General features: G+C 41.3%; 1 protein-coding gene across 4 annotated transcripts in view; it reads left to right on the top strand.

Moving 5' to 3' along the window:
• The first annotated feature begins 1,026 nt into the window (after positions 1–1,026).
• Positions 1,027–14,490, top strand: part of ulk2 (unc-51 like autophagy activating kinase 2) — a 92,051-nt gene continuing 78,587 nt past the window's right edge. For 3 of the 4 annotated variants that reach the window (XM_068008450.1, XM_068008451.1, XM_068008448.1), the window contains exons 1-2: positions 1,614–2,103; positions 13,502–13,594. In XM_068008450.1, coding sequence (XP_067864551.1) covers positions 2,014–2,103; positions 13,502–13,594 — 183 coding nt within the window. In that variant the 5' untranslated portion in view covers positions 1,614–2,013. Of the gene's footprint in view, positions 1,149–1,613; positions 2,104–13,501; positions 13,595–14,490 lie in introns of those variants that run through there. The other variant, XM_068008449.1, reaches the window with a different exon arrangement.

Here is a 14,490-nt window from a genome sequence, read left to right as displayed (position 1 = left end):
GTCCTATTCCCCTTTTTCCTCAAAGCCATGCAAATTTTTCCCCTTCAAGTATTTATCCAATTCCCTTCTGAAAGTTATTATTGAATCTGCTTCCACCACCCTTTCAGGCAGCGCATTCCAGATCATAACAACTCACTGGGCAAAAAAATTTCTCCTTATCTCCCATCTGGTTCACCGACTCTACTGCACTGGGAACAGTTTGTACTCTATTTTCAAATTCTCATCCTTGTTTTTAAATCCCTCCATGGCTTCAACCCTCCCGATCTCTGTAACCTCCTCCAGCCCTACAATCCTCCGAGATCTCTGCACTCCTCCAATTCTGGCCTCTTGCGCAGCCCTGATTTTCATCGCTCCACCATTGGCGTCTATGCCTTCAGCTGCTTAATCCCTCAGCTCTGAAATTCACTCCCTTAACCTCCCCGCCTCTCTTTGATGAAGCTTTTGGTCACCTGTCCTATTATCTCCTTATGTGGTTTGGTATCAAATTTTGTTTGATAACTTTCCTGTGAGGTGCCTTGGAATGTTTTACTATGTTAAATGCAGGTGGTTGTTAGTCTATCAAAAAAAATTTCATGATTTTGGACTTCTCTGTAAATACTTGAAGGGAAAAATTTATAGGGCTATGAGCAAAGAGCAGGGGAATGGGTTTAATTGAATAGCCCTTTCAAAGAGTCAGTACAGGAATGATGGGCCAAATGGCCTCCTGTGCTGCACCTACTATGAAATCTCCCCTTAATCTTCACTGCTCCAAGGAGAACAACCCCAATTTCTCTAGTCTCTCCATGTAACTGAAGTCTTTTATCCCTGGTACCATCCCAGTAAATCTCCTCAGTGCACAATACTCCCAAGAACTAAGAAATCAGGTGAATTGCCCCCTTTCAGTGAGCAGGAACAAGCCAGGTGCCCTTCCCTTTGGATGGTGCAGAGGGAGCCATTGCCCCAATGGAAAGGATGAAGGTCCTTTGGCGCCTGTCAATCAAGCCTCGCGCTTACATAAGGACCGGAAATGACGCACAGACCAGGGAACGTCATACACAGGGCATCTCTTTAAAAACATCTCATGCCTGGATCAAGTCACATGAATATTTTTCGCCCCCCTTCCCTCCTGCAACTCCACCAGCAGAATGTAACAACGTGTTATAAAGCAGGTTAGTGATTTCTGCCAAGAACTGAGAAGGGTTTTAATGTTTTTATTAAAAACAACACCTATAGCGGGGACTATTTTTTTTTTTGGAGCCGGCGGATGAGCACCGACAAGAGTGAGCCGCGTGCACCATGTAAACAAACCTCGCGGAGCGATACGTGGGTTTGAATGGACAGTGAGAAGGTAGGGTAGAGGAGGGGAGGGGGGGGGGGAGAGGGAAAATAAACCGTTATTCACCCGGTTTCGATGTCAAGCGCCCCCGCCGCGAGAAACGAGTAACGCAACGTCACATTTCCCCAAACGGTGACGGAAACCCGAGGGGAAAATCGTTCCCGGGAGCTTTAAGAGGGGGGAGAAAGGGCGCACTCTTTGGCGGAAGGAGACGGTGACGCGGAAGGGGAGGCAGGGTGCGCTGCGGCCGTATATAAGGCCCGATGCGGCTGGTAGCTTATTATAGTCAGTTAGTCAGCGGTTGGGTGTGGAGATGGATGGTGGTGGGGCTGTTAAAGTTACAGCAGATCCCGCTGTCATGACAAAAGAAACAATAAAAATACCGTATAAGTCTCAGTAGCAAAAAAAGACTTCACTCTTGGAGGCTTTAATTTTGTTTCCTATATATATATATATAAAATTAATACTAAGTATGCGCAGAAATCAAGCACCAGTGGAATGGGATTATGGTGGGAGAGCTGCTGCTTCTTCTTCAGAGCTGTTGGTGGTCACTGGGAAAGTCGGGGTTTGCTGTGTGAATTATTTTATGAGGGAGGAAGAAACACTTCTACCAGCAGCAGCAGCACCGTCCTCTGCTTCTTCAGTCACCACTTTTGTTTCGTCCTTTTTCTCCTCTTAGCCCCTCTGCAGTGCTGGTTATGGAGGTAGTGGGGGATTTCGAGTACAACAGGAAAGATCTCATAGGACACGGAGCCTTTGCTGTGGTCTTTAAAGGCCGTCACAGGAAGGTAATGAGGGACTTGCTGTTTTATTTAAAGCATCCGGCGGTTTTTTTTTGTGACTTGAGTTGTCATCAATGCTGTAACGTGTTTGAATTATCACCTGTATTTGGTGTGCAAACTTATGTGAGCTCTTTGCAAATGTTTCCCAGACGTGGTAATATAGTTTTCATTTATAATATGTATAATGTATGTGTGTATATATAAAAGCATTGATATATATGTAAACTATAGAGTCACTCATGGGTGCTGCAGGAGTTGTGATTGGTGCCTACACTTTTTACTCTGATTATTGGTGGTGTTGACTATATTTTTTCACTGCCATGGTCTTGTGTTTGGAGTTATCCGTTAACTGTAACTGTCTCTCGAGTGGTGCAATGTGTGTAATGCATAATAGATGACAGTTTCTCACCATGGGCCATGGTAGGCTTTCCCACCGCCCCACCCCCCCCCCCCAACTTAAGTAAACAAAGTTTCATCTCTGTGCATGACAATGCATTATTCTTCGACTGTCTCATGTAACTGTTTTAAAATTGCAAATTGCACAGTTAAATGAAAGCCTTTTGACATTGGTGGTTACAGATCATTTGGATTATAGCTAGATGCAGTGTACTTAGAATATGAAAATCATGTGATCGCTTTTTTGTCACGGTGATAGATGATTTCAATGTTCACACAATGAACTTGCTCACTACTTCCTGGCCGCCTTTCCATAGCAGTAAATATAGGAGTCAGAGTTTGCGTGTTGTCGTGTATTTGGGCATGTGATAGGAATTCTGAATTTCCTATCCTGCATAGAGGTCTTCACGTACTTTGCTCCCTTTAAATACTGTGAGGTTCTAGCTTCTGTCCCCATCTGTTTTAAGTTTTTTTTATTGTTCGTTCACGGGATGTGGGTATCCCTAATTGCCCTGGAGAAGGTGGTGGCGAGCCACCTTCTTGACCTGCTGCAGTCCGTGTGGTGAAGTGCTCTTAAGTTAGGGAGTTCCAGGATTTTAACCCAGTGACGATGAAGGAACGGCGATATATTTCCAAGTCGGGATGGTGTGTGACTTGGAGGCGAACGTGCAGGTGGTGTTCCTGGGAACGTCTCAGTTTTAAAATTCTTATCCTTGTTTTTAAATCCCTCCATGTCCTCGCCCCTCTATCTCTGTAACCTCTTCCAGCCCTACAACCCTCCAAGATCTCTGCGCTCCTCCAATTCTGGCCTCTTGCGCATTCCTGATTTTAATCGCTCCACCATTGGTGGCTATGCCTTCAACTGCCTAGGCCTTAGGATCTGGAATTGCCTCCCTAAACCCCTCTGTCTCTCTGCCCCTCTCTCCTCCTTTAAGACGCTCCTTAAAACCTACCTCTTACCTGTCCTAATATCTCCTTTTGTGGCTTGGTGTCAAATTTTGTTTGATAACGCAGCTGTGAAGCGCCTTGGGATGTTTTACTATGTTAAAGGCGCTATATAAATGCAAGTTGTTGTTGCCTGGCATTTGTGGATCCGTACTCCAACAAGGATAACAGAAAGAAAAATTCTACTAAATAGAATAAATCTAGTGACATGCTAGTTTGTTGCCTTCCTACAATTGGTTGTTTTTGGGAGACAGATATCCAATACAAATTATCAGTAAGTTTGTGATTATTAAATTTGTGATTTTTAAAATAATTTTTACCTACTTAAGTTAGTCTTTTAGTTTCTCCTGAGGGTGACAACTTATGCTGGGATGTGGTTGCACTGGTAGCCCCTGGTACCTCAGCCAAATGACCATTCTTCATAAGTGACCCTCGACAATGAGTAGTGACAGGATGTTTGATTGTGGAGACCAATCACAGTCGAGCCAAATTCTGTCCATGTACAAGTTTCTCACTGGACAGTGATCAGGAATTTTATCAGTTTATTCCTCTCCCCACATCCCCTCCTTGTCCAAGAATGCAGAGATCAATTGTTGTGACCCCGGAGCTGCCCTGTTTTAGTTATCTAGGACAGACCAAGGATTGACCCTGGGATCTTCCTGGTCCATTTAGCTACACCAAGCTCTCGATTTATCCATTGAGTTATTGGAGATCCCATTTTGTTCTGCTTTTTGATTTGCTCCCACGTAAGTATCTATTTCTAGACAAAAGACAGTGCACCAATAGACAGAGCTCCACTAATGCTGCTGTTAATCTGGCCATTAAGAAGCACGTAAGATTAGTGCATGTTGTCTCATCTTTGAATTTCTCTTTGCTTAGGCAAGGCTAGATCAGGGAATTTCAGGATCTGTGCTTTCTACCTCTAGTGTAATTGGTGTACAAACGTAACTATGCCCAGATTCATTTTGAATTTAAAGGGAGGCTCAGTAAAAAGCTTGCAACGGAGTAATGATTTGGACAGAAGTGATTACAGAATTTAAGGAAAATCAACATTATTTGGACAAGGTCTGAAAAGGTGAGGAGACTTACATTTTTAGTAGTTGTAAGTAGTGATAGAGAGTTGGTGCACTAACATGAAACGATACAATTGTGGGGTATGCGAGTATTGAGACCTTACTACCATGTCATAGTGGAAAGACACCAAAGAGAAGACAGTTGTTTCTTATGCTTTGGACATCCTGAGGATGTGATATATTTTTGGAGTGCAGCCAATTTATGAACAGCAAGATCCCACAGACAACAAGAGAGATGATTGAACACAATCTTTTTTTAGTTGAATGAGTTATGTTGACCAGCATATTGGTAGAATTCTGTTCTTCTGAATTGGTATGAGGTTCTTTTGCATCTACGTGAACCACCAGAACAAATGGTTGGGGCCTTAATTGAATATCTCATCCAAAAGACAGCATCTCTGACAATGCAGCACTCCCTCAGTATTGCACTCAAAGGTCAGCCTGGGTTATGTATCCAAGCCCTGGAGTGGGGCTTGAGGCCACAACTTTCTAACTCAGAAGCAAGAGTGCTACCAACTGAGCCAAGCTGATGATTGAAAGTCATCTACAGACTATTGCCATACGACTTCTAGTGTATGTTTTAGAATGATGTTGGTAGTGACATGGGAGAAGATTGTCCGCCCATTGTGTGGCCTGGAAGGACATTGAAGGGATTAATTTCCGTGCAAATAAAAGTGAGGTTTTCCAATCGTAAAATGGCTCCCTTTCCATTATCATCATCTGCCCCCTTCTATCAGGATAGGAATAATTAAAGACTTGGTTTGGGATTGGGGCTGAATTCCTGCTGTTGCAGGCCCACATTTTTGCTCCTTGTGTTGCAGTAACTGCATAGAAAAAGCCAGTTTATGAAATGCTTGCAAGAACTGTTGTAATTTTTTCTCCATGTGATCTGTTCCAGTGGAGAAAATCTGACACGGAAGTAATTGGTCTTGGCAAAGCTATAGTTCTGTTCATCGAAGGGTTCTGGTTATTTTGGATCAGTAATCAGCAATGCTGATTCAGACACCACGATTTCCTTGACTCTTGTGTAACCACTAGAACGCCACTCAGTTTGCCTGCATAATGGCTTTTTGCTCCTAAACTGTTGTTCTTAGGTGCTAAATGTTCTCAAGGAAAATTGCCTTTTGAGTGGAATGTAAAAGGTCTGGTGGGATTGAGTTTTCAAATGGCAAGGACAGATTTGCTTAGGGAAAACATCTGTCAATCTTACAATTCAGTTGTAAGATCAATATGGTATGAAAACAAAATAACATTGAAGTCTTCCATTACAGTCAGTGCAATATATCTTGTAATTAGCCCCTTCTTGTGCAGCGTAATTGTTTTTCCAAAGTGCACTTCTTCAAAAGATGCTAATTTTCTACGGGAATGATTTCAGTAACGTGCAGTTTGTCTTGTGATGCACCCTCACCCTTCAGTCTTGGATTGCTGTAGTCTCAGGTCGCAGGAAGATGAGCTGTATCAGTGCACAAGCTGTGTGTTATTAATAACAGTCCCTGTTCGGAAGAATTAGTCATTGAGCCCAAAATTCCTGGACTGGCGAGGGTTCAATGCCAGTGCAATTGGGGTGGATGAGGCAGAATTTGGAACAGGAGCCGCTTCTGCAAGGTTTCCACCCCTTTTTTTGTATATTCTGCCAGAAGTGTGGCTTCTTGCACCTGGCCTCCTCTGGACTTCACCAGAAAAAGCAGGACTGGTGAATGACAGGATCATGTAATTTACCAGATACCTACTGGTCCTGCTTCCAATGCCAAATGTGCCTGCTTGATGCTGGTGTACTGATGTGTCAGGACCAGAATCTGCCTGAAGATTGCTTCTGCTGCCAGTTTCCCAACTGCAACTGGTTGCAGAGCAACTAATTGCTGTTAGTGAAGTGGTAACTTCAAATCTGTAAAACACAGTTGGCAGTATTATGCTGCAGCAAGGTGCTGCTGTGAAATGTTTGCATTCCCACTGAGTCAGGTGCCACAGTAACATCACAAATGCCACAGTGCCTGACCCACCCACCCCCTCCCCCAATAAGCAAATGATCCTGACCCAGGCTTCACAACAGGGTCAGGGGTGAAGCAGAGTGCCGGAAAGAGAAGGTGAGTGGGACTAATTGGACAGCTCTTTCACCGAGCCAGCACAGGCACGATGGGCTAAATGGCCGCCTTCTGTGCTGTATGATTCTGTGAAGTCTTGCACCACTGCAATTCCAGCGGTAGAGTAGAGCTGCAGGAATTTTGGACTATTTCTGTCTGGAAAGGGGTTCTTCTTTCCCACCCTTCCTCCCTTCTACCCGGTAGCATCTTCTGTTTTTACCTATTCAAACAAACCTTCAATTGAGGGGCCTTAGTTTTCAACTGCCACCCATCAAAAGCAATTTTTAGTGCTATTATGTTAAAAGTGCAGCTGATAAAACTTACAATTCTCCCGCTGTTGCTGCACTTGGAAATGAAGAATGGCCAGCTTAATTTGTCCTGGTGACAGTGGACATCCATGTTTTCATGAGTTCTGTGAACTGTCACTGGATTTGCTGAAACCACTTCTCATCAGCAATTGCCACTGAGTTTTAAAAAAAACAAAACCTGGGGGAGACTGTCACTGGGAGGTCAGTCTGGCATTGCTGTACTCTGCTGTGTAATGCTCAGTATTTACCATCCACAGTAGGGTTGACTTCCAATAATGACTTACCACAAGATTTGTTGAGGTAAATAATGGGAAGCTATTTCACTTCACCAGTGGCATTATTGAAATGTAATATTTTATGCTAGTTTAAATTATAGTAAACTTGTAAAACTGTGCTTTTACAGCAGTTAACAGATTAATCATTACAGATGAGATTTTGGATAAGCATAACATACTGAATGATATCATCTGCATTTGTAATACAGTTCAAGTACAGCTCTGTAGCTCAATCAATCAATAACATTAAGAACATGAGAAAAGTCAGGGACATAAAGAAAGCGATTTAGCCTATTTAAGCTTATCTTTCTAGTAGTCAAACTCCGATGGAGATATTAGCTGCATTTAAAAAGTCCCTTTTTTTGTCTCTACTAACCAGCAAAAAAACAAGTCTGGCCTAATTTGCAGAGTAGTAGTCTATAATGTATGTGATGTGTCAGTGTGTTAAGGCACTCAGTCTTTCAATGAGCCATATAGTGAGTTAGTCACCTCCACCTATCGGGACAACACTTCCCACTGGAAGAGAAGAAATCAAGAGATGAGCCAACTGAGGCTGTCTTGCACATCTCCCCAATGGCTGACAAAGTGTGAGAGCTGCCCTTGAGGCTGTGGCGGGGAGGATACTGTTGTCCACCTCCTGATGGACTGCCCCTTCACGCAGAGGGTGTGGAGAGAGATGCGTTGGTATCTGTCCTGATTCAGTCCAACAGTTCGGTAACACAGGATGCTGTGCTGTATGGGCTGTTCCCCGGGACGCACGCTGAGATAGATATCAACTGCGGCTGGAAGACCATCAACTCGGTGAAGGAGGCCTTTTGGTCTGCCCGAAACCCGCTGGTCTTCCAGCTGAAGGAGCTGTCCATGACCGAGTGTTGCCGACTGGCACACTCCAAAGTCCAGGATAATGTGCTGCCAGAAGAGAAGTGCGACCTATACAAAGGCTCTGTGGAGAAAGGCCACCCCACCTTGTATTGTACAGAATGTATTGGAAGATATATTTTAAAATTGTAATAATGAAATCATAGTGTATACAATCTGCACTGTATTGCTTTGAACTGCCTTGCTTGAAATTGTGTCTTTTTATTGAACTGTGTGCATCTCTAAATTTATGAAATAAAGTATATTTTGAAATTTTAAAAGAAGTGTGAGCGCGAGAGAGTCACACAAAGAATGGAATACAAATGGACAGAGAGGGAGACAATGATGTAGTGTGGAAGATGAGCGAAGAGGCAATTATATGGAGACGGTTTTTACACTTTTTTTGTCTGAGCAATGCCAAGAGAGGTTTGCTAGTACATAAAGTACTTGTGCAGGGAATCAGAAATTTCTTGATTCGTGGTATTCCATGTCATAAGGTATAACTAGTTCATTTTCTTTTGATGCAATTATTGGAGCATTGATTGTATTTTTCAGGGAATAAATTAATTGCCACCATATACGATGCATCATTCTGCAACATCCCTATTTCTTTCACAAGTTACTGTTATCCTAAAAGGGCTAGCAAATCTGCTTGAGCTGTTTCTATTCTGTTATTTTCTTTTTTAAAAATCTGTTATTTGTTCCCCTTTGTATTCCAGTTCATTCTGACTTAACTCTGGCTGATTGGACGGATAGGCTATGTTTAACATCTGTGACTCTCAGTAATACCAGTCCTTTCATTTATTTGTGACCATATGATTTCATTTTTAAAATTCTCCTCCACCCCTGTACTGTGCCTAGGTTTTGTTTGCCAGCCCACATTTTGCTGTCATCTGTTGCCATACTTTCCAATACTACCATTAGTGGTGTTCCCCAATTAACTTATATGAGCTGTGCTTCTGTGGAATGAAACTGGTCTTGCCAGTTGGGCACAGTATTTATCCAACACCTGATCGAGGCAACTACACAATTAAGCAAATTTGAATGTAGGCAGGACTGGAATCATGAACCCTCTGGGTTGGGAGTTCCACATTCTAAACCTCATTGGTGAGTCATCCTTTGTACTGCAGAAGGTCTAAAATGTCCACACAACAAATTCCTGACCATCAAGCAGGAAGAGGGAAAGGAGAGTGGAGAGAAACTGTAGAGCAGATGCTAGGGATGCCTCCCAGAGGAGGGAAGCATGCCTGGAATGTCTTTGTGCACCTGTTTGCGATTGGCTGAAATTTTTTTAGGAAGCAGGTTGGGTGTACATCTGTCTGCTTGCGTGTATGACTGCCTGCGACTATTGGAGGATAGTTAATAGGACTTATGCAATGACTTTTTGTAAACTTTTTTCTGATTTGTTCAATTATCCTTGCACTCATTTTCAAATTTTTTTAAGCTTTTTGGCAACTTTCAGATTTGTGACCTGTTTAAATTTTGCAGTTGACATCTTGTGGCTTAACGTTACATTTTTATTGTTCCTTTCAGTCCAAACACTGTAACTTGTTTGTACAATCTTAAATTTCTGATTCTGACACGATATTGTCTGTCATCTACTTTTACAATTATTTTTCCTTGACATTTTCCTTTTCCTGTAGGCATTGACTACTTGCTGGGATGTATTTCTACAAATGCCATTTGCTCTTTTGGTATTTGTTCCACATGGCCGTTATTCATGTGTGAGCTGTGACAGTGAATGTCGCTAGGCTTTTTGATTGTGGAGGTCACCAGATTCAAGCTTGATTTTGTCATATGCACTTGCAGAAAGTTTGGTGGGTGGATAAGGAGCATGAATCCTGTGCCTGCCCCCCTCTCCCTCCCTCTCCAGGGCTCTGAAGCCAGTTGTGGCACCACTGCTAATACTATGGTGGCTGTGATCAGCTGACTCCATATAGAGTGTATCAAATCTGTAACTTCTAGTATGAGTAACTCAGCTACTGGGTAAAGAGCCATCAGTGGAGCCTGCTTACATTTAAAATTTAAAATCTACTTGGGTTCTCTCCTGCACTTTTGAGCCTTGATAGTGTCCTGCATTATGTGCACATTGGCCCCTTTATCAAGGTTAATGAATAGAAATTTTCAAAAAAAGCTAATCAGTGTTGTAATTCTATATCCAGAGAACTGTGTTAGCTTGGCTCAGTTGGTACCACTCTTGCCTCTGAGTGAGAAGATTGAGGGTTCCAACACTACTCCAGGACTTGAGCACTTTACCTAGATTGACTCCAGTGCAAAAGTGAGGGATTGTTGCATTGTAGGAGGTGCTGTCTTTTCGGCTAAGACTTTAAACCGAAGCCCTGTCTATAGGGTTGCTCAAATGGATGTAAAGGATCCTATGGTACGTTTTGAAGAAGAACAAAGAGTTCTCCTAGTGCCCTGGCCAACAATCCTCCCTTAATTAATACCACGAAAAGCAGATTAACCGATGGTTCTTATTTGCAATCTGTGGAACTTTAGGTGCAAATTAGGTCCACCTTTTGCCTACATACAGTCACGCCACTTCAGAAGTAATCCATTGGTTGTGAGGAGCTTTAGGGTACACTCTAGGATGTGATGAGGTGTTCTATAATGCAGGTTCTTTCTGTTGACGCCACTGGATTTATGAATGTGTGCTGTAACACCATAATATAGACAAAAAGTAAAAAATTGCAGATGTTGGAGAAACATAGCAGGTCTGGCAGCATCTAAGGAGCGAACAGATGTTAACGGTTTGGGTGTAGAACCATCGTCAAAACTATTTTGAGGAAGGGTCCGCACTAGAAAAATTAAATCGACTGTTGTCTCCATAGATGTTGCATGAACTGCTATGTGTTTCCAGCATTTTCTGTTTTTGTTCAATTTCCTACAGAGTTTTGGAGCTCTAAAGAGCTGGAGCCTATAATACGCTCTGTTCAGATCGTGTTTTGAACCTAATAGGTTATGTCAATTTTTCACATTTCTATTGTGTATAAAGCAGGCTGGTACAAAAAGTCAAACTTTAACTTCTGGTTCAAAATAATAGAGATTAGAATTTGTAAAATCCTCAGTGTAATTTGTACCTTTTTCCTAGATTAAATGCAGTGTAATTGCCTGTAGGTTAGTGTCCTCTTCAGAGCATTTCTTGCTATATTAGTGTGACATTCTCATTTCTTCATTTATGGTCACTAACAGCATTTTTGAATGACTACTGCTGTGTATAACAGTTTTTGGGTTAACCCATGCAAACTGTCATAGGAAACGTATCTTACTTGATGAGTTGGTTTCAAACTTAGATTCCAGGAAAGGAAGAATTCCAGCCAGTTTCCATTTTCTAGGCAGCAGTGTTAAATTAAACTCAGTCAGGAAGATTGGGTTGTGCAGCATATTAACCTCCAGGCACATACAGCAATAAAAATGGCTTGTTGGTTGCGAGGTTTGTACTTTTGCAGGCTCAACCAGTTACTTGAGGGAACGAATAAACCTCCCCAAGGCACTAAATCACATTCAATTCAGCTCTAATGGGCAATCTCAGAAGGTTATGGTGTGGGAATGGAAATGTCACACCAATAAAGTATTCTAGGGACAGAGTAAAGAGAGGTGTGTACCTTTATTTTATTAGGCATCAGTCCAGCATGATAAACATTTTGTTCTTGCTGCCTGATTTTAAACTGCTTATGGTCTGTTGTGCTCTGGTTTCCTCTGAAACATGGAAGGCTGCTGTGTCTGATAATGTGAGGTATTTTTGGAGGAAGCAAAAGTATATGGAGCCCATTTCTCCCAGCAGTACACCTCTTATTGGCATGAATCAACTAACTTGAGGGGGATGGATGGGTTTATACCTGAGTAGGTTGATTTTGAGTGCACAGTGTGACTTAATTTCTGAGATACTGTGCCAGTTCCATCTGTTTACTGGAGTCGCTCTTTCTGGATTCAGATTACTTATTTCAGTTTGCATTGCTGGAAGCAAAACAGATCAATAGGCTGCTTTGTAGTAGGATTTTTGCTCCAAAGTCACAACAACATGAATCTAGTGTGATAATTATAGTCTAGTAAAGGTTTAACTCGATTGAACCTGTGTTATACCTGACCACGGGTTGGGGGGTGGGGGGGGTGGGGTGGTGGTTGGTGCATGTAGCTGATGTTTGAGCTGCAAAAGAGGAAAATACAATCCTGATTCTCCTTGCATTGATCAGTGTAAAGCATTCCCAGAAAAACAAAAAAAGTATAACTAAGTTCGTAATCAATACTTGTCCACTAAAATCAATTGGTTAAGTAAAGGGCCACTGATGGTCAGTGAGCCTGGACTGTTAGACCAATTAATTAATTTCAGTGGAAACATACAGCTATTAGAGTGTTGCAGCAGTAAACTTTGTATAGGTTTTAAAAAAAAATCTCTTCTCAAAACATACAAAATCCAGTAGATTAGTTCTTAGTTTTTAATGTGAAGCAGTGTGCCTCTGCTATTAGTCATTGCCTAGTGGTTTGTAGTTTTAATATATTAAGGCTGTTTGTTCCTCGCAAAACCAAATAAAAAGTTAATTGACTTTTATGTCGGGGAAGAAAAATATACATTCTGCAAAGGTGCATTTATTACAACTCAGTTTTTAACAGGTAATAAGGTGCAATCATCAAATTTGCATATTAGCTATAAACTGATGCCGCAGATACTTATTTTGAGTGTCTTTTTAAACTGGTAGTTTCCATAATATCAATGACGCAAAGATTTTTATTAATTTTGCGAAACATAAAACCTACCATTGGACGGCACTGAGCAGAGGTAAAGCACTTAATTGCAGGAAGGGAGAGGAGTGTGCTCCTGTATACCACCATTCTGAGAGGTTAAATTTCCACCTGCTTGTGGCTGAGGAATAGTGCATGGAAAACTAAAGAATAAGACAAAATAGAAGTAACGTGAAAATGGGAGGAAGGGAGAAGAAAGAAAATGGTGAAGCATTCTTTAACCATGGGCACTAGCTGATTTTTCAGCATCGAAAATAACAACTTTTCTCTTGAAAAGAGCTACATTATGTAAAATTTCCGTGTTAAAACTGCCACCTCACAATGTTCCTTCATTTATTGAATCTTTGGAATAAACAAAAATCTTGGTGTTTTTGCTTTGGTATTTAGGTATTGCAGACCTCAAAGATTGAATTTTCTTTCGGTTAATGTGCTCAGTGTTGCGTAAATACTGCCAACAGCTCAGGAGTGTGGTTGTTGGCACGGTTTTGCACACGTGCAGTGAGATCTTGTCACGCACTATTAGTTAATGTTGTTTTGGTTGGGGTTAAGCTAAATGTGAGTGATTTATCTTGTATCTCAGTGAAGAAAACAAGAAATAGAATAACATTGCGTATATATCTGCAAGTTGGAACACTATTGTTGCTGCACTTGTTTTCAGACCTTGTTCTGCAGCTTTAAATTTAATCTATCATCTGCATTCGTAAATGACTTTCTTTATCTTCCCTTAGAAATCAGATTGGGAAGTAGCTGTGAAATGCATAAATAAGAAAAATCTGTCAAAATCGCAAATCCTGCTTGGGAAAGAAATCAAGATATTAAAGGTATGGTGTTTCCTTGTGTTTGACTTGTCAGCAGACAAAATAAAAGTTGAGCAATTCGCATTCAGTGCTTGGATTTTGGTTTACTCAACTAAAAATGGACACTCGAGTAGCTGTTGTTTGCCCATCCCATTTAACCAAAGCTGTGAAGCGATAGTACTATTACAGTTTGGATTCTGACTTGAGCAGTCCAGTCAGACTCCCAGATTCAATTTTTATGAGTCTGGTATTGGGCTCAAGTTGGTTGACGTTTCTAAATATGCTAGTGACATCTAGAGGTACCATATATATATATATATATATATATATATATAAAATGTTGCCCAATTCCATTCTTTGATTGGACATTACTGGCACTTGAAAGTTGGATTAGATTTAACACCCATATAATTTATACCTGCTGTCAGCAAGTCTCATATTTTTGTTTTTTCCTTCCAGTTCCCCACTTGCAATGCACAGGACCCCATTTAAAAAGCTCATATGGCAACCATGTAGATGCTTTTATGGTAACCTTTTGTTGCTTTCCAAAATACTTGCCAATTCACCAGTAGTAAACATGGTAATAAATAGAACATCAATTACACTGAAATTACACTGGTTGTTTAATTTGTGCAAATGTCTTCTTGGTGTTTAATCTTTGCCACTGTCATATTCAAAGCACAATGAGGAAAATTTACTAATTATGTTCTAGTATTGCTTTGTTGCAGTACTGACTCCCAATGTCATATTGGCAGCTGTGGATTTTGAGGCTATATGATCTACACAAATGAAACACTGCAGAAGTTGCAGATGAATACTGCTCAGTTTGGTGATCAATATGATGTAAGGGGTAGTTTGAACAATCACATTTAATAGAGATACGTAGGTCAGATTCCTGTATTCCCATATCCATCACCACC

Source organism: Heptranchias perlo, chromosome 28 (genome assembly GCF_035084215.1).
Source record: "Heptranchias perlo isolate sHepPer1 chromosome 28, sHepPer1.hap1, whole genome shotgun sequence".
NCBI classification, from domain to species: Eukaryota; Metazoa; Chordata; class Chondrichthyes; order Hexanchiformes; family Hexanchidae; genus Heptranchias; species Heptranchias perlo.
The sequence above is the reverse complement of the archived record's forward strand: the minus strand, read 5'-3'. Positions and strand labels throughout refer to the sequence as shown.